This window comes from Sparus aurata, chromosome 21 (assembly GCF_900880675.1).
Source record: "Sparus aurata chromosome 21, fSpaAur1.1, whole genome shotgun sequence".
In the NCBI taxonomy this organism is placed as follows: Eukaryota; Metazoa; Chordata; class Actinopteri; order Spariformes; family Sparidae; genus Sparus; species Sparus aurata.
In genome coordinates, this window is record NC_044207.1 from 25,656,160 (window position 1) to 25,682,373 (window position 26,214).

The 26,214-nt window shown below is 46.8% G+C and overlaps 2 protein-coding genes across 3 annotated transcripts; one reads left to right on the top strand and one right to left on the bottom strand.

Annotated features, from left to right (window-relative positions):
• Window positions 1–3: 3 nt before the first annotated feature.
• Window positions 4–20,511, top strand: LOC115572397 (uncharacterized). Its single transcript, XM_030402416.1, has 43 exons — window positions 4–125; window positions 214–480; window positions 1,118–1,384; window positions 1,682–1,942; window positions 2,528–2,788; window positions 2,934–3,194; window positions 3,281–3,541; window positions 3,696–3,956; window positions 4,129–4,389; window positions 4,481–4,741; window positions 4,860–5,117; window positions 5,317–5,583; window positions 5,674–5,931; window positions 6,017–6,280; window positions 6,372–6,890; window positions 7,546–7,806; window positions 7,901–8,158; window positions 8,666–8,935; window positions 9,021–9,278; window positions 9,496–9,756; window positions 9,878–10,138; window positions 10,584–10,844; window positions 11,106–11,360; window positions 11,441–11,707; window positions 11,976–12,236; window positions 12,330–12,587; window positions 12,679–12,945; window positions 13,034–13,297; window positions 13,390–13,653; window positions 13,874–14,131; window positions 14,223–14,483; window positions 15,108–15,365; window positions 15,462–15,722; window positions 15,854–16,111; window positions 16,646–16,909; window positions 16,990–17,253; window positions 17,369–17,638; window positions 17,924–18,178; window positions 18,258–18,518; window positions 18,602–18,892; window positions 19,023–19,259; window positions 19,370–19,423; window positions 19,764–20,511. The coding sequence occupies exons 1-43, from the start codon at window positions 119–121 to the stop codon at window positions 20,048–20,050; spliced, it is 11,079 nt and encodes a 3,692-aa protein (XP_030258276.1). The 5' UTR covers window positions 4–118; the 3' UTR covers window positions 20,051–20,511.
• A 56-nt stretch (window positions 20,512–20,567) lies between these two features.
• prpf38b (pre-mRNA processing factor 38B) lies at window positions 20,568–25,844 on the bottom strand. 2 transcript variants are annotated; one of them, XM_030403422.1, is made up of 6 exons: window positions 25,413–25,844; window positions 24,774–24,842; window positions 24,404–24,555; window positions 23,604–23,664; window positions 22,178–22,389; window positions 20,568–21,928 (listed from the first exon to the last, which is right to left on the bottom strand). In XM_030403422.1, exons 1-6 carry the CDS (start codon window positions 25,620–25,622, stop codon window positions 21,247–21,249), a joined length of 1,386 nt encoding a protein of 461 aa, XP_030259282.1. In that variant the 5' UTR covers window positions 25,623–25,844; the 3' UTR covers window positions 20,568–21,246. The 2 variants fall into 2 exon arrangements, with proteins under 2 accessions (XP_030259282.1, XP_030259281.1); XM_030403421.1 differs by having other exon boundaries at window positions 22,154–22,389.
• Window positions 25,845–26,214: the final 370 nt, after the last annotated feature.

A 26,214-nucleotide genomic window follows, 5' to 3' on the forward strand; every position in this document is an offset into this window, starting at 1 on the left:
GCAGTCAGCACCCAGCACACAGAGGCTGATTCAGGGATTAAGACCCGGACGTGTCTATAATGTCACACTAAAGGTCTTTCGTTTTTATGACATCCTGTGCACGGATGTTGAAATAAGCATGACAGGTAAAGACACGTTTTTTTAAAAGTAGCCAGTCACGTTAACCAGATGAATCCTTCTGTTGAATATGTCTTTATCTTCCATCCCCAACAGTGCCTGCCACATCTCAGATCACGTTTTCCAAAGCTATTTCGAGCACATCTATAAAGTTTGAGTGGTCGAGCGTGATAGGGGCGGACAGCTACATCTTGTATGTGGAGAAGCTGTTTAGTTTGCCCGCATTTAAATACAACCAGACCTTCACAACCCTGGGTGGACAAGTGGACGGCCTGAGTCCCTCTACAACGTACAGCTGTTTCGTTTACTCCTCCAACGTCGCCGGGAGAGGCGCTAAAAGTAGCACAAAAACAATCACTACGTGTAAGTGCACATTACATGCTGGTTTGGTTGATTTCTAATCAGAAGGGATCGTTTACGTAATGCAGAATTAAAGGCATGATATTCAGTAAGCTACTCAAAGGAGAAATATTATGCTCCGTCACTTTCCTTCATTGTTTTATAAAGGTTCCGGTGCACGTAAAAGATCTTGCAAGTTAAAAAGATCATTGTCTGCACCAACAGAAACTCATTCTGTGACTTTGTGACATCACACTCCATCACCGGGTCAGACATTTGCATAATTTTATGCCTGGCGACTAATTTGGTATATTAGAATTGATTTAGAACAGCAGCTCTGTTGTTGTTAGCAGAGCTTGTTCAGGCATGTGTGCGCTGACCAATCAGAGAAGACTGGGTATTCAGAAGGGGAGGGGGGGGGTCTTAAAGGGACAGGAGCTATAACAGAGCTTCAGTACGAGAAAACTGATGTGTCTTTTTGAGCATTAAAGCATTTAACCCATTCTGGTGGTAACCCTAAATAAAATGATGAACCTAAAAATGAGCATAATATCTCTCCTTTAACTACAATTCATATGCAGTTATACAGTATACAGTCCTTTATAGCTCAGGATACATGAAAACAATGCATTATATTAACACCTGTATTTTCTCTTTGAAGTGGTACAGCCACCAACAGGTGTGACTCTTGTACAGACGGGAAAGAGCACAGCACGAGTGACGTGGAACATCGTAAGTAGAGTCCTGCTTTATCAGGTGGCTGTGATCGACAACGACCCCAGCAACGCCCCGGTCATCAGAAACACTTCCACCACGTCCATGGATATCAGTAATCTGGAGCCGTGCTCCACCTACACAGTGGGAGTATCATCACTCAACGTATTCTTGATTCCTGGGGAGGCCGCTAATGAGACATACACTACCTCTAGTGAGTCCATCAGCAAAATACTTCATTTGTCAGATTTTATACACACTCTCTTTAAACCTTGAGTTGTGTTTATATTGGTTGGTCTTCCGCATTATTTGTGGTCAAGCGTACTCCAGCAGCTGTACGTGTTATTGTGCAGCTTTTGTGCAAACTAACCAAAATCTAGAAAAGTACAGAAGTAAGCAAATATATGAAGCCCTTCACAGACAGGAAAATGTACATTATCCTTCATAGTGACATCATGTTTTGGGGCTCAATGAACTGAAGAAATATTCAGAATGATCTGTTTCCCTTCAGCCATAAACCCAGTGACGACCATATCTGTGGACTACAGCTGCACCAGCGGCATGGTGACAGTGACTTGGGATTTGGTGTTTGGAGCCAACATGTACAGGGCCACGGCAGTGGACGGCACCGGCGCGTCCCTTAACTGTACATCGGCCTCCACCAGCTGCCAGATCACCATGCTCCAGTGTGGTGAGAATTACCGGGTCCATGTGACAGCCATCTCTGACGACTGCGAGAGCATCTCCAACATCTCTTCCACGTTTGAGACAGGTGAGCTGCTCATGTGGAAACGACACACGTGGCTTGTGTCTGTCACTACCGTCTCCACCTGTCCCTGTTCCTCACATGTCTGTATATGTTTCCCTCATGCGTGCACACATCTTCTCATTTTACCTCTCAAATGCAATACTCGAAGCTCTTTATCACAAAACTTCCCCATAAGTCTGTCCTGTGGGAAGCTGTTGAGGATCCTCCCATGGTGTCCTATAGTCTGTTCTCATGCTGAGCGGTGCAACACACCCTCATATTAGCCACCGAGACCTGCCATCCAACACCAGTTAATCTAAAGCTCTTTAAAGACAGCATTGAAGGCAGGGAGTTATCTCAAAGGTCAGCTTTGGTATCAGTCTGGAAAGTGAAACGGTGAAGGAGACACACAAACACACACACACAGGGAAAATGATCTAATGTCTTGCACACACACCTGTTTACTAAGTTACAAAAGGAGTTAAATCTCAGGTTACTTGTGAGATATTTGTGAATGTTTCAAACAATAGAAGTAAATCTATGTATATTAAACCAGTTCCTCCTCATTAGTTAAGCTTCACTGTCTAATTCCCCGTCTCATTCACCCAGTCCCCTGTGCTCCGGCGAATACTCAAGTCTCACACGATTGCTCCAGCAACGTGATCATCTTCAGCTGGGAGCACACCAACAACACCCGCTTCTATGAGGCCACGGCCGTGGACAACACCGGCAGGTCGACCCCGTGCAGGACGGCAGACAACAAGTGTCTGTTCACTAATACGGGCTGCGGTCAGTACTACAGGTACACCGTCTACGCCGTCAGCACCGGATGTAACAGCGAACCCAGCCAACCTGAGTTCGTCCGGACTGGTGAGTAGGATTTGATTTGTTTTGCTTTCTTAACAGGTTAAAATAAGGTTATGATGCTGCTGCTGAAAATAGTCCTCAATAAATTACTATCACCTCCTGTTTGAGAATTGTTTGCAATATAACCAAGTCTTCTTCTTCTCTCCAGCTCCTTGTCTCCCAACAAACATCAAGACGTCAGCAGAGTGTCGCGATGACGTACTGATCACCACCTGGGACTCTGCCGCTGGAGCTCTTTCCTACACGGTGGAAGCACAAGGTAACACCGGAGAAACCTACAACTGCACCTCCTCCTCCAACAGCTGCGCAGTGACCGGGGTGCCGTGTGGCGAACACCTCAGTGTGTTCATCGTGGCCTCCAATGACAACTGCTCCACTAACAGAGTGCTGGGAGAGGTTGCTGAGACTGGTACGTACTGGGAGCTCTGTCAGACACTTTATATGATTTCATTTATAGATTGGACTTGAACACAAACATTTCCTCTCTCTCTCCAGTTCCCTGTACCCCCACCAACGTCTCTGTGTCGGTCCAGTGCAGCCAAGATTCTGCTAGAGTTAACTGGACGACGAGTATCGGTGCCATATCCTACATTGCTGTTGCTCAGGACACAAATGGAAACTCGTACAGCTGTAACTCAATGGGCACCAACTGCTTGCTGCAGGGACTTCAGTGTGGACAGAATTACACCGCTCACACAATCGGCACCAATCTAAAGTGCAACAGCAGCTCCAGCAACGTGGTCACCTTTACGACAGGTAGTTTAGAAGGCTGGGTCACGTTAAAATTGGATTTATCTGATCTATTTAATCTTTTTGCATAAAAATGTCTCAAAACAGCTAGAACCATTTTTACTGAAATGTGTACATCATTCCCAATGTTCAAACCCAAGTTCCTCTGCCTCTCCATCAGCCCCTTGTCCTCCAACCAACATTGAGGCATACAGAGACTGTGACGCCAACCATGCTCTGATAGTCTGGCAGAACCATCGGCCCACGGGCCTCTACACAGCGACCATAGAGGACCGGAGCGGGGCTCGGCTCAACTGCACCAGCAACACACTCAACAACTGTAAAATCACCTCTCTGCCCTGTGGAAAGAGATACAGCGTCGCCGTCAGCTATGACGATGGAGTCTGCACGTCCACCTCGACACCTATTCAAATGGACTCAGGTAGGGAATTAAACACACAACCAAGAGTTTGAAACTGGTTATGAAACAGTCTCAATTGCAGCTATTTGCGATCACCACTAGGTTGTACTAAAGTTTTACTGTTTTACATTTACAGTTATCCATGTGACAAATACATCTTTTGACTCTTGATGTATGATGCCTCTTCTTTTAGTGCCATGCGGCCCTGAGGATGTGAGGGCCAGTGTGGCCTGTGTGACTGGTGAGCTGACGGTCACCTGGAACATGTCAGTTCCAGCCGAAAACTACACCACCACCATCTCCAGAGGGATGGGTAACCCCCTGCACTGTAACTCCACAGAGACAAACTGCACAACGGGAGACTTGTTGTGTGGAAGCTCCTACACGGTGGTGGTCTTCTCTGTCACCGGGACGTGCTTCAGTATGCCCAGCACGGAGGTCACAGTGCAATCATGTGAGAAATGTAGATTGATCGTCATTAAGGATAGTAGAGCACTGAGACATTGAACGCAGCCTCAAACATCTTCATTTCTATTTCCTCTCAGTGCCGTGTCCTCCCACCAACGTCTCAGCCGTGCACACATGTGCACCGCATCCGGTTCCTGTGTCATGGGTGGCCAGTGACAGTGCCAAATACTACACTGCTGTCGCTGTGAGCGCCGGAGGTCACAGGTCAGAGTGCATGACCAATACAACTTCCTGTGGCCTCCCAGGACTCCGGTGTGGGGAGGTTTACAGCATTGGTGTCTCGGGAGCTGATGACAACTGCACGGGTCAACTGAGTGACACGGTTTCTTTGAACACAGGTAACACCATCAGTTTCATAATGGTGGAGATTATTTTTTGGAAAAAAATACTAAATAGAAGTGCTTTTTTTTATAAGGACTTCTTCATAGCGTTTGATGTTTTGTCTCCTCTCTCCAGAGCCCTGTCCTCCCTCCAATGTCTCCAGCCACCTCATCTGTAGAGCCAACATGGCTTTCGTGTGGTGGGCCCCCAGTGTGAATGCAGCGAGCTACGCTCTGACAGCCACCAGCAACGGACACACCATGAACTGCAGCAGCTCCAGCCCCAACTGCACGCTGAGTAACCTGCTCTGTGGCGAGGCGTACGACATTATGGTGACTGCCACCGACGGCACCTGTGTCAGCAACTACAGCGCCCCCTACAGGCAAGACAAAGGTACTGAGAGAGCGGTGGAACCTTACTTGAACAGATACAGCACTGCACCCAATCAAGAAACAGTCTCTGCATAACCCCTCTGTAAAACCACAACTACAACTTATATTTCCCAAAATGTGGAGCTATTCCTTTAAGAAATTCCATCTTTCTCTGAGTTATTCCTTTTTGCCTAACTCCCACACTGTTCTGTCTCTGTTAGTACCATGCGCTCCACTGAACATCACTACAAACCTGCTATGTGGCACCAATGACGTGATGGTCCGCTGGCGCCTCTCTGCAGTTCCCCTCAACTACAGCGTCACCGCCATGCTGCTGCCTGGAAATATTAGCTCGGCCACCTGCGACACACACCAGGCCAACTGTACTCTGAGTGGTCTGCAGTGTGGACAGACTTATAATGTCTCCGTCAAAGCTTCCTCTGGCAGCTGCACTGGACCGTGTAGCCCCCCACAGACCGTTCAGACAGGTAATAAAGATGATAATGACGATAATAGTTTTGATTAATGATGTTAGGTTGCTTTGATTTTATTTCACGCACTGTTACGTCTTCCTCCAGCGCCCTGCCCGCCTCAGAGTTTAACAGCAGTGACAGACTGCGGTACGGACTCTCTCCTGGCCTCCTGGAACGCCTCCAGTGGTGCCACCTCCTACTCAACGACAGTGACGGGGCCCAACGGCTTCTCCAAAACATGTTCCTCATCCAGCCTCACATGTTCCGTCTCCGGTCTGCAGTGTGCCAGTCAGTACAACGTCGCGGTGACATCAGAGGACGGCTACTGCTCCAGTTCTCCCACGCAAACTGCTTTGACGACAGGTTGTGTTTACTTATTTCTGCACATTTTTTTGTAAATCAAAAGCATCTTCTTGACTTGGAGCTGACCACGCGATCTTCTCTCTAGGACCATGTGACCCCGTCAACGTCACCAGCGCCCTCCAGTGTGGTTCGGACATGGCCACAGTGTCCTGGGAGGCTGCTGCCGGCGCCGTGGCCTACACTGTGCACGCTCAGGAGGAAAACTCTCAGCACTATGCTTGCTGTAGGAGCAATACAACTTCCTGTAAGCTGAGTCAGCTGCAGTGCGGAAAGGTTTACAACCTGACTGTGATGTCTGAGGACGCCACCTGTAACAGCACTGGAAGCATCAAAACAACCCTCATGACAGGTAGAAAAGAGGCAAAGACTTAAGAACAACTACATATTTATATATTTAGAAACACGATTTGACCCCTCTCCCTTTCATTTCCTCCCCTCAGCTCCTTGCTCTCCCTCTATCCAGAACAGCACTCTGATCTGTGGCACCAACTCTTCCTCTCTGTCATGGATGCTGATGGCCGATGCCACAGGTTATGTAGTAAACGCGACAGCTACAAACGGGCATACAGTTTCATGCACCTCAGCTGCTGCTACGTGCACCTTGACAGACCTCCTGTGCAGTGAAACCTACATGACCACCATTACTGCACAGGGAAGCCAGTGTGACAGTGCACCAAGCTCCAGCACCAACATTACCACTACTCCCTGTTCTCCCGCGATCACGTCTAAGCAATACACGTGTGAGACCAACACAGCAGTGTTCAGTTGGACTGAACCCCTGGGACGCCTCGGCTTCCTGGCTCAGGTAGCAGGTGTAGGCTATCAGGACAGCTGCCAGACTACAAATACCAGCTGTGCGTTCCAGAATCTTCCTTGTGGCTTGGATTTACACCTGACAGTCGAGGCTCAGGGGGCACAGTGCAACAGCACCCCGAGTGTCAGTGAATCTCTTCAAACAGGTAATTCCTTCCACCATTTTACTGCGTACATGTTCGGTGTATTGACGTTTAATATCCACTTCTAAACAGCTGCGTAAGACACGTAAGCGCTCTATAATTTTAAAACTTGGAGTATTTACTGACATATTTTGTGTTTTTAGAAATAACCTGAAAATATCTTCAGCTTGTTTTAACCAAAAAAAGCCCATTGACTTAAAAAATTCTCACTTATTTTGAATTTGTATTTTGTATTTTGGTTGTAGGAGTCTATAACTGTTGCAGTGAGTACACAGTTAGCTTAGCAGAAAAAATAGAAATGGAATAATAGCTAGCCTAGCTCTGTCTGAAGGTAACAAAATCCACCTACTCAACAATAATTGTGTTGTTCATGTATGTAAGTACTAAAAAAAGGGTTTAATGTGTTCATTAATCGGCTTTAAAGGTTTTAACATCTTTTGAGAGAGCTAGCTGTTTGCTCCTTCTTTCAGTCTTCCTGATAAGCTAATGCTAATGGCTGCTCGCTCCAGCTTCATACTTAGCATTCAATATACGTCGCAATGTTTCCCAAAATTTCACATATATGTAACTGCTAAATCTTATAAAATGAACTACATGTTATGAACTCTTAACAAACTACAACTCCTCACCCTGTCTTTTTTCTTGTCTCACCCTCCAGTCCCGTGCGCCCCAACGAATGTTAGCGCCACTCTGGTTTGTCTCAATCACTCAGCCCTGGTGTCGTGGGTAGGAAGCCCCAGTGCCACACGATACAACGTGACAATGACAGGCCAGGATGGACACGCGCACCACTGCAGCACCAACTCCACCAGCTGTCAGATACCTCACATCCACTGCAGTGAAACTTATGGCATCGTGGTCACACCGTTCTCTGACACATGTGCAGGGAACCCAAGTGCAGTTTACAGCTTCAGAGCAGGTGCAGAAAGGCTTTAACACAGATATCCATAGATATCCTTACATTTCAGCTCTATAGAGACAACATTAAACCCTTTTTCTCGCCTTCTCCGCAGGTCTTTGTGCACCCAGTAATGTCACTGTGTCTCCAGCGTGTCAGGACAGCATCGTCTCCTGGTCTAATGTCACAGGGGCTGAGATGTTCATAGCAACGGCAACGGCAGCTGATGGCCACACTCACACTTGCAGCTCAAACTATTCCAACTCATGCAATTTCACCGACCTCCACTGTGGGGAAACCTATGCTGTCACTGTTGTGACTGTGGACAGGGGCTGCAGCAGCAAGCCGAGCTCAGCCGTGGATCTGAGAACTGGTGAGGGGAACGGAAATTAGGAGATAATGAGTCTTTAAAGGTGTAATATGTAAGAATTGGTCACCTGTTGAATTCATGCTCCAAACAAATAAGGGCAACATGTCACGGCTAATAACTGCTAACTGTATTATGTTTATATATCTAAAACTATATCTGCTGTTAGCTTGTTAGCACAGTTAGCCATGCAGTTAGCAAAACTTCCAGGAGAGTGTTGGTGCTAGCGCTGCTGAACTGCTCAGAAAAAGAGGTATTTTCAGGTCAAGGGCTAAATGGTTAGCATGCTAACTTCAGCAGATATCTCTGTAACACAGTATAGCTTTGACATAGCATCAGCTCCATTTTTTCTTTACATTTTGCTAATAATTTCAGTTAATTTTTTATGTTTGCAACAAAAATGCTTGCATATTGCACCTGAAAGTGGATTTAAATGCAAGAAGTGTGTAACATAGATGCATAAATAGTGCAGAGAGTCACTTTTCTTTTAACTTTTTCTCCATGCTATCTTAGCTTTGTGTCCAGCTACTAACTTGACGGGCCAGGTCAGTTGTGACACCAACACGCTGACCCTCACATGGGACCAGAGTGCAGAGTCTGGAGTCAGCTATTCTCTAAAAACTGAGAGGATGGGTGGTGCAGTCCCTCCTTCAGAGTACACCACCTCTAACACCTCCCACACGATGACTAACCTGCTGTGCGGTCAGAGATATGCATTCAGCATCGCAGCACAGGATGGAAGCTGCCGCAGCAGCTACAGTCCGCCCATAGAAATAAGCACAGGTAGGATTTGTTTCTATGGCAACAGCTTTAACCTGCTGCAGTGAAAAATAATCACAATCTAAAATCAGTTTTCCTCCTCCTCCAGCTCCTTGTCAGCCAACAAACTTCACAGCTCGTGTGGACTGTGGGACCAACAAAGGTAATTTCTCCTGGGCCGAGACGATCGGAGCAGGTTTCTACACTGTACAGGTGACGGGACAGCACGGACACGTAGCCTCCTGCTCCTCCAACGACACCTCCTGTGCTGTAAAGCTTCACTGTGGCCGGTCATACTCTGCTTCACTGGTGGCTTCAACAGAGAGCTGCAACAGCAGCAAACACGTTGACATCCATTTTGAGTCTGGTAAGATATAAAGACACACTGGTGCATGGCAATGAACATGCACCTTTAAAACGTCTTTATTGGTTCTGAACCCAAAGTACATAACCACTTAATATGAAAGAAGTCAGATCAAGGCCACCACATACATAGAAAATAACGATAACAATAAAACACATGTCCAAACAAACATGAAAACAAGTTAGAATAAAATAAGGAACTTTCTCTCACTCTCCAACAGCTCCCTGTCTCCCAGAAGACGTCTTAGCCCAGTTAGAGTGCAACAACAACGTGATGAATGTGAGCTGGACACAGACCACAGGCTCAGATGATTACACCGCCTGGGCCATCAGCACTGACGGACACAGAGCCTCCTGCAACTCGACGTCCAACTCCTGCTCCATTCATAATCTGCTGTGTGGCAAGGTTTACGAGGTGGCCGTCACCTCGTCCTCCGTCCACTGCGAAGTCATCGCTGGCTCTGACTACACGGTTCAGTCTGGTCAGTGGAGCTCTTTCATGTGAAAACTTCAATATAAAATCATTGTAAGAGAAACTGATGTTTGCTGAAGAGTGCATTATAGGAGTGTAATGGAATTTGCTCTTCTTTCAACCGCCTCCAGCTCCTTGTAAACCTGAGAACACCTCCGTCGACCAGAACTGCAGCAGCAATGTCCTGACGGTGATGTGGAGCCAGACCAGCACAACCCAGAACTACACTGTTAAAGCCACGTCTGCTGCAGGTGTTAACTCCACCTGTGACTCCACTGAGGGCAGCTGCTCCTTCCTGGACCTGAGCTGCGGTCAGCTCTACACATTCACTGTGACGGGACACACTAATGTGTGCATGAGCGAGATGAGCGCCCCTATCGACAAGCTCACCGGTACACTGAATACGTTCACTATAACAACCATTTCTCAAAGGAGCAGTTCAGCATTTTTAAAAAATACACTTTTTTGCTGAGAGTCAGTGGAAAAAAAATTACACAATTCTCATGTCTGTTTGCTAAATATGAAGCTACTGTTAGCTTAGCACAATGGCTTGTTGTGTAATAGTTTCCTGAACATGTAATACATTTTGCACATTAACTGATCGAAAAATGCAAGATAACCCAAGAATGTAAGAATTAAGGTAATAAGATATCCTGACTTATATCGTAATAATATTTTTTATAACCCTGTTTCCAGTCTTTGTGCGAAGCTAAGCTAACCGTATCTTGGTCTAGCTTCATATTTAGCCTGTAGACATGAGAGTAGTGTCAATCCCCCAAAATGTTGAACTACTCATTTAATTTTAGTTTTAAACTTTTGGTCTCTTTCCTTTTCCAGCACCGTGTCCTCCCACCAGCGTGTCAGCGAACCTGAACTGCTCTACACGTGACGCTGTGGTCAGCTGGAACAGCGCCGCGGCGTCCACGGCCTACAGCGTCCAAGCGACCTCCATCTATGGACGCAACTCCTCCTGCAGTGTGATGGGCACGTCCTGCAACCTCAACAACCTGGTCTGCGGCCAGGAATACTCTGTCACTGTGGAGGCGATGCATACGGGCTGTCCTGGCCCTGCTAGTGCCCCTGTTACGCTTACAACAGGTGTTTATTGGTTAAATCTAACAGTATTGATTTTAACACAGCCTAAATGTGTCAAGGAAATCTGTCTAGTTAATAAAGAAAAGGATGCGAGTGCCACAGATCTTAATCTTTAGGAATTGGAATCAAGTAACTTCTTTTGTAACCATGAAACAAGAATTAGACTAAATTAAGTTTATTGAGTCCATTGTAATTGATAAGCACCACAATCTTAAAGGCATTTTCCTCGAGTTAAACTAAAACTAAATGTTTTTCTCTTTTTAGAGCCCTGTGTGCCCATGAATCTGTCCGTCCACTACAATGTGAGCACTGCCCAGGTGATGTGGGGTGCAGCGAAAGGTGCCAGCTCTTACTCTGTCCAGGCTGTGACTGATCAGAGCCCAACGGCCACCTGTAACACCAACAACACCAGCTGCCTCCTGAACGGCCTGCAGTGCAGTCAGATTTACAATGTGACCGTGACGGCACACAACCTTGGCTGTGACAGTCTAATCTCTCACACCCATCACCTCATGACAGGTTAGTCACAGGTCCTGTGAATATATTTACAGAAGTGACTGTTCTGATTTTTAACTCACTGTTTTTCACCCTCCATTCAGAGCCCTGCCCACCCACCAACGTTCAAGCCAGTGTGGCGTGTGAGCAACTCACCGCCACTGTTTCCTGGCAGCAGAGCGCCCTCGCCGTGGGTTATGTCGCCTACTTTGACAACCAGAACGGACACAGCACTTCCTGTGTCGGCACAGACGCAGATACCGGATGCATGGTCTCAGGGCTGATGTGTGGAACAGTATACAGAGTCTGGGTCAAGGCGCTGGGACGGCAGTACAACAGCTCTGACAGCAACGTCGCCACTCTTACAACAGGTAAAGACAAATTCAATACAAACAGAGTTAAAGTTTGTTGTGACGTCATTAGGTTCATCCACTGGGGACCACGAGTGACTATAATTATACTATAAAATTTCATGGCCAATCCAATAGACCAAGACCAATATATTCCTAATTTACTTCGCTATTGGAGACTAATCTGGGTCTATTCGTCAAACTTCTTAGTCAGACTTGTGCATAGATATTTGAGGCAATATGCAAAAAAAGCAATAGATCAAAGCTCCTTTTCCTCTGGACTCCACAGGACCTTGCGAGTCGAGCGGCATTGAAGCCATCGTGGACTGTGAAGCCGACACTGCCACCATTTCCTGGCAGCCCAGCGTCGGAGCCACAAGTTATGTCACTGAGCTCACAGCGTCATCGGGCCACACCACCAAATGCACCACCAACTACACCAACTGTGTGCTGAGCTCCCTGCAGTGTGGAGAAGAATACAATGTTACCGTGAAAGCTCTGGGAGATGCCTGCAACAACACCGCTCAAATGGCAGGACACCTCACCACAGGTACAGTGTCCTGTCAGCCATTGTGTTTGTGGGAGTTCAACCATTTTACAACCTAGAGTAGAGACATATGAGTGTTCACTTCTGTCCCTCCAGAGCCCTGTGTGCCCATGAATCTGTCCGTCCACTACAACGTGAGCGCTGCACAGGTGATGTGGGGGGCAGCAAAAGGTGCCAGATCTTACTCTGTCCAGGCTGTGACTGATCAGGGCCTGACGGTCACCTGTAACACTACGACCACCAGCGGCCCCTTGAACGGCCTGCAGTGCAGTCAGATCTACAATGTCACTGTGATGGCACACAACCAGGCCTGCAACAACTCTGTGACTTCTGCACCCTACCGCCTCATGACAGGTTTGTCACCTGATCGGGATGAATTGTGCAAAAAGAATTCACAGTGTACAGGTGTGCTGCTTGAACGTGCGTCTTTTCCCCCCTCATTCAGAGCCCTGCCCACCCACCAGCGTTCAAGCCAGTATGGCGTGTGAACAGCTTACTTCGACAGTTTCCTGGCAGCTGAGCGACCTCGCCGTGGGTTATGTTGCATACTTTGACAACCAGCATGGACACAAGGCTTCCTGTGTTGGCACACACACGGATACGTACTGTGCTGTGTCAGGGCTGATGTGCGGCACAGTGTACAGCGTCTGGGTCAAGGCTTTGGGGCAGCAGTACAACAGCTCTGACAGCAGCGTGTTCTCACTTACATCAGGTAAAGACATATTCAGGAAACATTTAATTTCCTGTCAGGTTTTTTTAAATAATTGTGGTGCTCATGCATTAATGTACTCTTTCCTCAGCTCCTTGTCTGCCAAGAGAGGTGGAGGTACAGGTCAGCTGTAACACTGACGGTGCTGCCGTTGTGTCCTGGAACGCCACTTATGGCACAGCGAACTTTTCCCTGACAGCCATCGTCAGCGGAGGCCTTCAGACTCTGTGTGAGACTCAGCAGCACAGCTGTAACGTGACGGGTTTGAGTTGTGGGGAAACCTACAACCTCAGCCTCACCGCCACCAACGAGCAGTGCAGCCTCACAGCGCCGACGCACACCAACCTCACCACACGTGAGTCACTGAGTGTTTACACTAAGAATTAATCTGGGTTTCATCTGATCGAGATTTTAAATGAACCCTCATCCTCCGACACCTCTCCACAGGTCCTTGTCCGCCTCGTCGCGTGGCAGTCAACCTGCAGTGTGGCTCCAGCACCGCAGCCCTGTCCTGGGAGGAGCGGTCTGATGTGGAGATGTACAAAGCGAGCGCCATCAAGACATCAGGAGGGGAGGTGAAGAGCTGTAACTCTACCGGCTCCACCTGTCAGTTTCCAGGGCTGGACTGTGGAGAGACGTACAACTTCACTGTAACAGCACACAGTCAAGGCTGCTGCAGCGAGGCCAGCAGCACCGTGTTCATCCAAACAGGTACCGCAGACGCTAAACAGCTTCATAGGTCTTGTTGAGTTTAAAAATTGATTGATTGAATAATGGAAATCTACAAAGAAAACAAAAATCCACACCTCTAAGAGGCTGGAATAATCACATTCTTTGAGATATTACTTGATATAGAATTTGAATTAATGACTTATCTCAATCATTTTTCATTCTTGTGTGTTGTTTTTTTTTTTCATCTTGCTCCTCTCAGAGCCGTGCCAGCCTGAGAATGTGTCTGCTCACACATTTTGTAACAGTTCAGATGTCCAGATCTCCTGGAACCAAGCGAGTGGTGTTGTGAATTACTTGGTCACAGCCACAGGAAGCCTCGGATATGTAGAGAGCTACAACACAACCCAGACCCTCCTGTCTGCTGCTCTACCATGCGGACAGGACTACAATGTCACCGTGCGAGGACGAGGCAGCGAGTGCGACACCCTCCCCAGCAGCCCTGCCTTCTTCAAAACTGGTATGATGTCACATCTGATGCCATAACACACATTAGTTTGAATTCCATGTGTATATTTGACTGCATGTTCACCCCCTGCCTCTCTCCCCAGCTCCATGTGTCCCCTACCATGTCACAACATATGTACAGTGTATGTCTAACACGGGTTCTGTCAGCTGGGGGCCCAGCGATGGCGCTGAGGGATACGTCGCTGTTGCAACCGGGCTCGATGGTCACACCCACATGTGTTACACCAACACCACCTCCTGCACCTGGAACGACCTGCACTGTGGAGAGCGGTACACTGTTGCGGTGAGGGCGAAGGATAACAACTGCACCAGCCTGCCCAGCAACAGCTCTGTCATCTATATGGGTACGTTTTGTACCGGGCTGTAATTTATAAGTAGTTTATGTGAAGTTTCCTTGAAAGAAATGTATAAGTTGGTACCATATATATGGAAAATATACATGTTTTGAATAACTTTTAGTCAGGCCTGCTGAACATACAGTCTGTCTACAGGCAAACATAATTAATTAATTGTTAGTTAATGCTTATAACTGTTGAAAGCATCTAGTAAATTAATATTAGACATATTAGTAACTATTAATTGACTGTTAGCTAATGCTTATTACTGATTTAACTCATGTAAATAGCATCTTTATAGACTAAGACTAGACTAATTTTTGTTTTTATGAAGACAGTAGCTTCTCTTCCTGGGGTCTCCAGGAAGTTAAATAATGTATAATGTATCAATTATTACCTTAGTTGAAATAAAACACTATGAGTAAATGATTACTGACTAGTTAACTGTTAATTAACTGTTAGTTAATGCTTATTACTGCTTTAATTAATGTTAAACAGCATCTTTATAAATTATTAAACAATGTATACATTAATACTTTAGTTAACATAAATAACATGAGTAAATTATTATAATACACATTAATTAACTCCTGATATGTTTTAACATTTCAGTCATCTTTGTGTCGTTCTCAGATCCCTGTGTGCCCCAGAATCTGTCTGCCGCTGTGGATTGCAGTATGAAAGTCGTTTCTCTGAGCTGGGATGCCAGTAACAGGACAAAGTACTACAACGTATCGGCCGAGGCTGGAAACCAAGTAACGGGACTCACCACTAATCTCACCACAGCCCACTTCTCTGGCTTCACCTGCGGACAAACCTACAGCCTCACAGTGACACCTCACAGCCAGCACTGTCCTGGAGACTCCAGTGCTCCAGCCTCCGTGCAGACATGTAGGTTATGTACTTCTGACACGTCGTACTTTCAAATATAACAGTAGAAATGATCTCAAACGGTCTAGACATTAACTCGTGTGGCTTTTCTCTCAGGGCCGTGTCCACCTGCAGGAGTCTCTGCCACGCAGGACTGTCTGTCCAGCATCGTCATGGTAACCTGGCAGACCACCAACGGTTCGGACTACTACACAGCCAACATGCAGACCGACACCGGCATCTCGAACATGTGCATGTCCGCCTCCGATCGGTGCAGCGTCCCCGGTCTGGTCTGCGGGCACAACTTCACCGTGTCGGTCACGGCCTCCAACCAGCAGTGTAACATCACCTCCAGTCACAGCAGCAGTCTGCAGTCAGGTGAGGGCTCAAACAGAAACATGCCATCTACATAAAATAGTCATCGTGGATGAGGGTTTCTTCTACTTCACTTGAGGATGCTCATCACATGAATTGTTGCTGACTTCCTGCTCTCTGCCTCCTCCCCGCAGTGCCGTGTGTTCCCACTAACGTCTCAGTGGTGAATGACTGTCTCGGCAATTCTGCTGTCGTGTCCTGGTCGGCCAGCCGCGGTGCTGTACAGTACTTAGTGACGGCCAACAGTAGCTATGGCAACGTCAGCTGGCAGACCTCTGACCTCAGCCACAGCCTGGACAACCTCACATGTGGGATCTGCTACACCGTTCAGGTTGTGGCCATGGACGACAACTGCTCGAGTGTCCCCAGTCAGGCTGTGATGTTCAACTCAGGTAAGAGGAGAGGAACCCATGAAGAAACAGTTGTATTATTAATTGACACAGTTACAGTTACACACAGTCAGTGATGTGCACAAGGTGGGAACCAAAACGTGCGCTAGAATGCCTTCTTGGGAGCCAAAAAAGCGTGCCAGAGTGCCCTCTTGGTTGGCAAAACACACTAAACTGCCCCCTTGGCTGGTTAAAATATGATAAACTGCCCTCTTAGGAGCCAAAACACGCGCTAAAGTGCCCCTTGGGAGCCAAAAAGCGTGCTATAGTGCCCACTTGGGAGCCAAAACACGTGCTAAAGTGCCCTCTTGGGAGCCAAAACACACGCTAAAGTGCCCCTTGGGAGCCAAAATGTGTGCTACAGTGCCCTCTTGGGAGCCAAAATACACGCTAAAGTGCCCTCTAGGGAGCCAAAACGTGCGCTAAAGGGCCCTTCTTTTCGCCCCTGCCCTTCAAAAAGTCTGTGCACGCCACTGCACACAGTTATTTCATCATAAAATCTGTTGCTGAGTGATCATAATCTCTCTTTATGTACAGCTCCTTGTCCACCTCAGAACGTGAACGCCGAGGTCAGCTGTTCGTCCAGCGACATGGCGGTTTCTTGGAATGCCAGCGGAGAGGCTGACCACTTCCTGGTTTCAGTAACAGCGGACAACGGAGGAATCATGAATTCGTGCAACACCACAACCACCGCATGTTCCATCAGCAACGTGACCTGCGGAAAAATGTTCACGGTTCGGGTCACCTCCGTCAGAGGAGCCTGCCGCAGCCGGCACACACAGATCCACAGCATCCCGTCAGGTATGGGATCTTCAAATGCCGCCCATCCTTGTTTAAATCCGTCCATCCAGCCACTTATTTACCTCTCATGTACTTTCTAGCTCCCTGCCAGCCTCAGGGAATCCGAGGCAGACTCGACTGTGTGGCCAATTCTGCCTGGATATCATGGAACGCCACTAACGGGGCGGACAGCTACTTTGTGTCGGCTGTAGGCGGAGAGGACCGCATAGCCAACTGCAGCACTTCCTCCAACACTACCTGTGAGGTGGAGGACCTGGCATGTGGCGTACTTTACAACTTCAGTGTCATCGCTAAGAACAGCAAGTGTGAGAGTCAGCCGAGTGCCACCATCGGCTTACAGACAGGTAACAGATTTCTGACTTTGCGAAAGAGATATGCAGATGATTTTAGGCTAATCCAAAATGATGTCCACTTACACTGAGTGCATTGTCATTTAATTACATCTGTCTCCTCCCCCAGCCCCCTGCTCCCTCTCCGCCATCACAGCGGTCGCCCAGTGCCACAATTCCTCCATCCTCGTCATGTGGAGTCTGATGGATGGCAGCGAGGGAGACACGGTGTACACGGCCACAGCAGAAGGCAGAGACCAAACCTACCTGTCCTGCAACAGCACCGGCACCAGCTGCTACCTGCACGGAGCACAATGTGACTTCCATTACAAGATCATTGTATCTGCCTCATCAGACCAGTGCAGCGGGATGAGGAGTCCAACCTACAGGATAAGCATGGGTATATACATTTGTAGTCGTTTTCTGTAATACATCTTTTTTTAGGTACTTGTTTTGAAGGACAGTGTTGTTCACATGAGTGGATCCCATTTTCTTGGCTTCTACAATGTTAAGACATTTTATAAAAATCATTGTATTTGAGATCAAGACTGCATTCGTATTCATTCAGACCGATGAAGTTACAGTCAGTAGGTTCAGCATAAAGACTGGAAACGTAGCAATAGCCAACATCTGCCAATCAAAACCGATGACCACGGCTGATTTGGAAACATCTCCCCATTCACAGAGCCGTGTCCGCCAAAGAACGTGACGGTCACCCCCTCCTGTGGCGATGCAGTGGTGTCCTGGAGCCCCTCTCCTGTTGCTGAAACCTACCAGGTTGTCGCTACGGGCGAAGACGGACACATGCACACTTGCAACAGCACCTCCAACAACTGCAGCCTGTCGGCGCTCCACTGTGACCGCCAGTATACAGTCTCTGTGACGGCAAGCCATGAGAACTGCACCAGCAAGGCCAGTCAGAACGTCACAGTCAGCTCAGGTACTTGTCCTTGTACATAAAAGACATGAACAACACCAGTGCATGTGCATCCACTGACCCATTTGCTTTTTACGCTCAGGTCCCTGCCAGCCTGATGGTCTCTCAGTTACGTACCACTGCAACAACGAGTCTGCACTGCTGTCATGGACGCCCAAAGATAACGCTGTAGAATTCTTTGGCTGTGCCCAGGCCGCGAATGGAGACATGCTGTACTGTCAAAGCACAAATCCCACCTGTACTATCCACAGCCTTCAGTGTGGGACAGCTTACAATTTCTCCGTCCAGGCCTCAGATGGGTCGTGCAACAGCTCCTTCAGTGACCCAGTGCAGAGTGGAGCAGGTACAGCAGCTGCATGTTACTCCCCAAACAGCTGTATGGTGTTTGCATTAGACTGAATATAAACCATCCTCTCTCTCCCTTAGCTCCCTGTGCCCCAGACGCCATCGACGTAAAGCTGAGGCCGATGCGGGACCAGATCCAGGTGATGCGCTTCAACTGGACGCAGGTCACCTGCAACAACACCGAGTACATCTTGAAGTTGACAGGAACTCTGCTGGGAGACAGCCAATCCCAGTTCGAGCTCTCTTCCTACTATACAAGCGTGACGTACTTTGAGATTCCTCTCCCCTGCGGCTCGTCCTACGTCGCTACAGTGGAGAGCAGGAACGCTGCCGGTGCCAGCGACCCGTCTGCGCCTCTCAATGGAACCACAGGTAGACTGCAGTTCATAATCAAGTCCAAACGCACTTTTTACATTTCTGCTGAAAGTTCCAATGATGTAAGTGTCATTGTCTTTATCATGTGGTCAGATGTTTGAACTAACTCCACCATCTCCTCTTCCAGCTCCTTGTCCGACATCAGGAGTGGTCTACACCGGCAACAGCTCCTTCGTCACAGTCTCGTGGAACGCGTCCGTGTTAGCCACCATGTACACCGTGTACGACAACAGTGTCGCGCCAAAGGTCCAGCTGTGCACCACTGCAGGGCTGTCCTGCTCTCTGGCCAACATCGCCTCCACCAACCTGCTGATCACAGCCAGCAACGCTGCCGGAGAGAGCGAGACGACAAATGTCACGCATGGTAAGAAACTAATGAGTGTGCATGAGGAGGATAGTGGAGACAGAAGACACATTTTGATCTGTTTTTGAGACAAACTAATTGGTGAAATCTCTTAATCTTTGCTCCTGTAGTGGTAAGAGAAGGACGCAGGAGGAGGGATCTCAGTGAGCAAATTGCAGATAATGGTGAGTTTGTTACACATCATTTTAAAAACTTTAGTTACGACTCACAATCCCTGTCTGGTGGTGTTTGTAAAGTTCCTGTCCTTTGCCTGTATTTTGATTATTTTGCTGTGTTCGGGATGTTTCTTGGGAAAGACAGTTGATTGTTGATCTCATTCAGGTCGCCATACCGATGCTTTTGTTGGGCGAAAGCGATGAATGAGACTCAATTATCAACTTTTTTTTACATTTCAATGGTGTTTCCAACAGTTAACAAATCCTGCAGTGTGTGCCTTTAAAGCTGTCACGCAGCCATGTTTATTGGACAAGATCTGATGAACAACTGTGACTTATTTCTCCGCAGCAGGAGGACTCTCAGCTCCCGTACTGGATGTCAACCACGCGATGTCGACAGTCGTTTTCGTCGAGTGGTCTGACGTAGTCGGAGCCACTTTCTACAACATGATCATCCGGAGGCAAGACAGCTCCGCCGAGCTCCAGGAGATGACTGTGTACGGCGAGAGCATCATTCTCACCGACCTGAGCCCGAACTTCACCTACTGCATCTCTGTGGAGGCCAGAAACGAGGACGCCAGCGGACCAGAGTCAGCACCCGTGTGTGTGCAGACAGGACGGGGCCAGACTCGTTAAGATTGAAGTGTGCACACAAATCCCGATTCAAATGTGAGGTTCCTACTGTGAAAGTGGCTGCAAGAATTATTTTCCAAATTACTCATAATACACAACAATAACTTTAGATCTGGAAGACTGTGGGATTAGAGTGGGTTGTTCTGACATTTACATTACTGTTTACTTCATGAGTTGCAGTTATGACATGCAACACTTGATTAAAGTGCCTCTATTCTGTTGTTCAATGAGATGTATATTTTGCCTGCTGTTGGTTGAGGTTATATATTTTATTTCCATTTTTCCTTTTTTATACTTACATTTTTGTAAATTACCAGCCGCCGTAAAGGTAATATATGAGGAAGTGTTTCACCGTGTATAAACCATGTAGTATTTCTCATTTTGCCATTTCTAAGTGTATATTTAATATGGAAATTGCTTTTCAAACTGCATTTTGATAAAATTATTAAAACTGTTTGCATTCAGCTTCTGTGTGACGTGTTCATGACCCCTCCTTTTCAAAAACCAAAGACAATATGAGTCGTTTGTAAAAGTGTTTTATTAGAAAACAAAATGCAACAGAGCAGTAATCCAAACACAGCACAAGCAGGGCTCAGTGTGTGTGATAAAAATTACCCTTTGCAGACCGTCCTTTTTCGAGGATTAAAACATTCTCAGGCTGTCTACACACGACCGTGGACAGGATTGCTTCTGTGGCGTCGCTGCCGCGCTGAAATCAGAACTTCAACCGTTCTACCATTCAGAAGAACCATTCAGAAGAACTCCCAGACATAAGCACTGTAGTAATAGTCAAATTAAAAAAAAAAAAAAAGATTCTGGGCAATTTAACAATTATTCTCTATGAATCACATAAATTACATGAGGATAGTGTTGAGCTGAGCGACTCGTGCAACTCATACCAGTCGTCGTGTGTAGACAGCCTCCGGAACATTATGTACAAGCCCACACCTGGGGGCAAAAAGAACGAACCATAGAAAATTAAAATGCCATTTTCACCACTTTTGAAATTTTCAAGTGAAGACTAACAATGGAGAGTGGAAAAAGGCAGGAAAACATCAACATAAAGCAACATTACACGACAGCTCCAGATGTCCGATGTGCTGACATTCCTTCTCTTTAGCACGAGTGACAGACCAGACAACTGGCAGGGGAAAGGAAGAAAAACACGGGAGTAGAAGTAATATTGCTGGAGGCGACATTTACTCAGTGCTCTGACTCCTTCTGCGTTCACTATGTCTGTGATCGTTACTGGACTCCCGCTGGTGGTGGCTTCTCTCTCCGCTGCGGCTACGTTTGTGTGAGCGCTGCTCTCCGTCTCTCTCCCGCTCTCTCTCCCTGCTGTGGCTGCGCTCTCTCTTCCTGCTCTTCTCCTCTCCCCCGCTCTTGTGCTTCCTCTCCTTGCTTCGACTCCGACTCGACCGTTTGGCCTTCCTCTCCTCTCTGTGCCTCTCCCTGTCGTCTTTGTGCCTCCTGTCCTCAGTCTCTCCCCTGTTCTTTTTATCCCTGGACTTCTCCCTCTCGGCGCCTCTATCTTTATGGTGCTCCCTGTCCTTCCTCTTGCTCCTGTCCTCCCCGCCGTCCCTCTCTTTGTCTCTACGCTCGCTCTTTCGCTCCCGACTGGCGCTGCGACTTTTCCTGCGCTCTCGCCGCTCGTGGTTCCTGTCTGCGCTGCGGGACCGCCGCCTCTCCCTGTCCCCGCGGTCCCCTCTGTCCCTATCCCTGTCCCCGCGGTCCCCCCTCTCCCTCTCCTTCCTCTGTCGGTCACGCTCCCTCTCCAGCTCTCGGTCAAAGCTGGGGCCGTGGCGTTCCTTTTCGCGGTGGTGGCTCCTGCTCCTTGACCGTTTGGGTGACCTCCGGGGGCTCGGCGTCCGTCTGGGTGTCCTGGTGAGAAAGATACTGTTAGCTCATGCCTGGGCAATGGATTGGTATTATACCGTTATGGTGATACAAGACTATACATCGTCCTAAATTTTGGATATCTTTACATGTCGTGAGCGTTGTCGTTTCCTGTGTGTAACTGACTCCAGGCCAGGTGTTCGATAGGAACACTTAAAAGAAAATCAAACCTATACAAAACAAGCCAAACGGGCCTTATGACTGCGATACCTGGAGCGCCGTCGTTCCACTTGCCTCCCTTCCTCTGCGACCGCAGGTTCCTCTTCCGGCGTCTCCTTCACAGCAACCTTCCGCGGCCTGGCCTTCATCTGCTGGTCAATATTCTTCTGCACAGGCACTGGGATACGGGGGAACAGAGTGGAGAACCACTCCAGTTTGGTCAGGAAGGAGCGCAGCATCTCTCCGACGGTCATCACACAGCCGCCTCCTGCCTTCACGTCGAGCTCCTACAATCAAACGGTGGGAGAAAGGCGCACAAGACTCCATCAATAAAACGGTAAAACGAACTCTTGCCTCCAATCAAAAAAGCAATTTGTGATGACCAAGTACTGAACCTTCACCTCTGTTCATCTAGCTTAATCTCTCATATTTCTCAATGAAATGTGTCTGGCTTTACTCTGATTATGTAAATAGAGCAAACACAACTTTAAATATCAGAAAACGTTTGCCTCATCTAAGCTGTCTGGCAGTTCCTGGAGTCTGTATTTACAATGTGCGCTTTAATAATTATCAAATGTTATTACAATTGAAACAAATCACCTCCCTTTTCTTCACATCATCTGTTTAATACTTCAAAAAGTGGATATGTTTACAGAGCAGACATGAAAAAAAAGGGAGAGCGGTATCTGAGACATCCTCATTGAGCCAAAGAGACAGAGAGAGAAGCCTTGGCTTCCTTCTTCAGTCTTCAAAAAGCACAATGAAGTCTCAGGAGCCCACAGAGGCGTCACGATCGCTCACAGTGTAAGCACAGACTGGAGGAGTTGAAGAGTTGTTAACTTTATATGGTAGAGAACAGCCGCTTTGCACTCACACACGCAAACCAACAGTGCTGAGATACAATTTCCAATTCACCTGCTGCACAATGGGCATCTAAAGAAAAAAACAGGGGAATTAACCAGTTGTGTAGGATTTCAAATGATCAATTCAAATATAATGCAACAGAACATCACAAAGGAGGCCTGGTTGCACAGCCTGGGATCACATTAGATTTTCATTAAATGCCGAGAAAACACATTAGATCCATGCAACAGAGGACATGTGTTATTTATGTTTTTTTGCTTGTCTGTTTGAATATGTATCCTATGAAGCTCCAATCGCTATGTATCCCAAATTTAGTTTTGTGCAACAAGTCCTTAAAAAAAAGCTTGTCAAAAAACAATGGGCATGCCTTAATATTACAGCGAAAGGTTTACTCAGCATCATATGTGGTACTTACCCTGATAAACAAAATCAGCAGCAGAGCAGTGAGCAAGTTACCTGGCTAATCAGGTTTAGAGGACAAAAATTGGGGACAATTAAGCCAAATGAAGGCAAAGGTGAAAAATCAGCTATGAGCATCACAAGGAGGGGGGAAGCGGACAGCTTTTTAACATGTGTTGTACAACTGTGCATGTAAAGGAGAGAAAGAAACACTAAATTATTACCCGAGGTGACATACCTCCTCATCATCCAGGAAGCCGTCGTACCATTCTACCAAATCTGCTGGAGGCTGAGTGTATCTGAGGCAGAAAGGACCACAGAGCACAACATGAGCGAGCTGAATCAGATTTCAAATATGTATTCATGAACCTGTTCCAGTGAAACTACACACGCTGATTTCCAACACAGGAGGATAATAATGTGATCGACTTAATACTTGTAATGCTCCGGGTGCAGCATCAAAAGATGCAACAGCTACACAACAATTCAATAAACATTGATGGGGCACTATGGAGTTTCGGAGAAGAAATGCAATCTTAATGTGGCGATAATACAGACCCAGGGCTATTATTTTCTCCAAGTGAATAAACAAGCTGCTCTCAGAGGAAAATATGCTCCCCAGAACACCGGTTTAGGCTAGAAAGGTGGCAGGGTCCGCCACATATTAAAAATTGTCCTTTAAGGTCAGTTTGTTTTAAACAAAAATATCTTTCCTTTGATTAAAATGTATTCCCCAAAAACTACATAGCGCACCTTTAAACATTTGAGTAGTATATAAGCAGTTACAAAATCAGACACCACCTATTTTACCTCACTTTTATACTTTTGTAATGTACAGAGTTTATACTTTCTCATAAAATATTGCCTTAAGAATAAAACATTCATTCTGAACAAGTTAGGTAATTCAGCAATGAAAATTCTGTCTAGATTTTGCTAAATATCTAATATTAAACTGAAATCTTGCAAGTCTGACATTACTAAAATGAATGATCGTGGTCAAAATATGAAATGTCACGCACAAAAATAAACAAGTCTTACCTTATGTACATGAAGCCGAGCGCTCTGATGTATGGAGAGTCTGTGTGAGTGATCAGACCCATCAGCTGTTTGCGCGTCAGCTTGAGAGTGAACAGTTTGTAAAGAAGACAGAAAGCAGTAGACACAATACCGCCAGTCCCAACTCCACGCACCTGGGAGGGAGGAAGACACGCTGTCAAGGACATCACTGCACATCACAGCTACTGTATTCCTCAAGTTTAACCCTATGGCAGCAATACCCTGATGGTTTAAGTCAAGTAGTAATTAATCACTCACATTTAGCGCACGTGTTAAGTACATCACATCAACAGAATGGGACCTAAGAGGGGGGAAAGATGGGGAATATAAAAAGCACGTACTTCTCACTTACCCCTCCGCACATTCCAGTCTGGCCCGCTGTCTTTCTGCTTCCCTTTTCCCAAGGCTCAACGTGAGTCACCTGTAGCCACACACAGAGCAACGTTACCCTCTCACACACACAAACACACACACTCACTCACACACCTGTGCTCTCCACCTCCCTGATGACTAACATCACAGGCTTCATGGGCACGATCGCATAACAGCTGCGTTCTCCATCCAAACAAATAACTCGCGCAGTTAGTCAACCTGTAGCCACAACAATCTTTAACTGTTCAAATCCTGTGAAGTTCTGACCACATTTTAGCTTCCAAACAAACAAAACAATGGTCCTCCAACCGTCAGTCTGTGGGTAACGTACACCAGACGTAACGGTAACCATCCTGTGTTCGGAATAGTAACCCCCACCGTAATGATGGGCAAGTTAGCTCACTTTGCTAACTGCAAGTTAGCCTCACTAATTAAACCACGGATTTTAAACTTTACTTATCGGTGTTTATATGAAATGAGCGGACGTGATTGAGTCCTCAGACTAGCGCCTCCTGACCGCGGCTGCCTCTGTTAATTCGACGACTGCAGTACATTGTCACCACAGTAGCGCTAGCCTGGTTATCTAACTAACATGCGGTTTAGCATTAGCTAATGTTACCTTGAAGTAGATTTCGTCCACAACTTCGTGGTAGGTCTTTAGTTCATAAAGCTGAACTTTGAAATACGGCGAAGACAGCACATTTGTGAGAATCATTGGGTTGAGGTTCATAGTCTTTTCGTTGCCCCACAGGGGCAATACATTTCCATGTTTTCCTGATGCAGGCTTGCTTACGGCCTGTGTTGGTAGCTGGTTTCCGACGTTAGCCATGTTAGCTGAATCCAACGCCGTTAAGCTTAGTTTGCAGTTGGCGTCCTTCCGACTACAGATCCATAAATGTTAGATAGTGAAATGCCGATCGTTAACAATTCAGTCCGTTGAGTTGTTGCTGATTTGGGAGCAAATTGATGATAACAACTTCCCGCCGTCGTTGTAGCTAAAGTGCTGCTGCGAGGTGGAACCGGAACTGTAACGTTAGTGCTGCAGTGTAAACGGCTGCTGTAACCTCAACACGGTGACGGAGCGGTTTTCAAATTAAAAGCATCTACATACTCACAAACCAGAGGGTTTGGATTATATTTAATGACTCCTCAAACAACTGTATCTGATGACTCTGGGCAGATGATGTGTATTTGTTGTGTATCTATATCTTGGTGTACATACAGTTTTTAACCTAAAAATGTAGGTTTATGGACTCAGTAGATGTTTACTTTGAAATGTTATTCTGACCTGGACAGGAAATGGCAAAGTCGAATTTATTTCACTTTACATTTTCAATCGCCGTTTCACGATACACTGATTTAGTTTAATTGACCCTTTCTCATTTTTTATTTTAATTTTCTATTTCCCTTTCATATTTGAT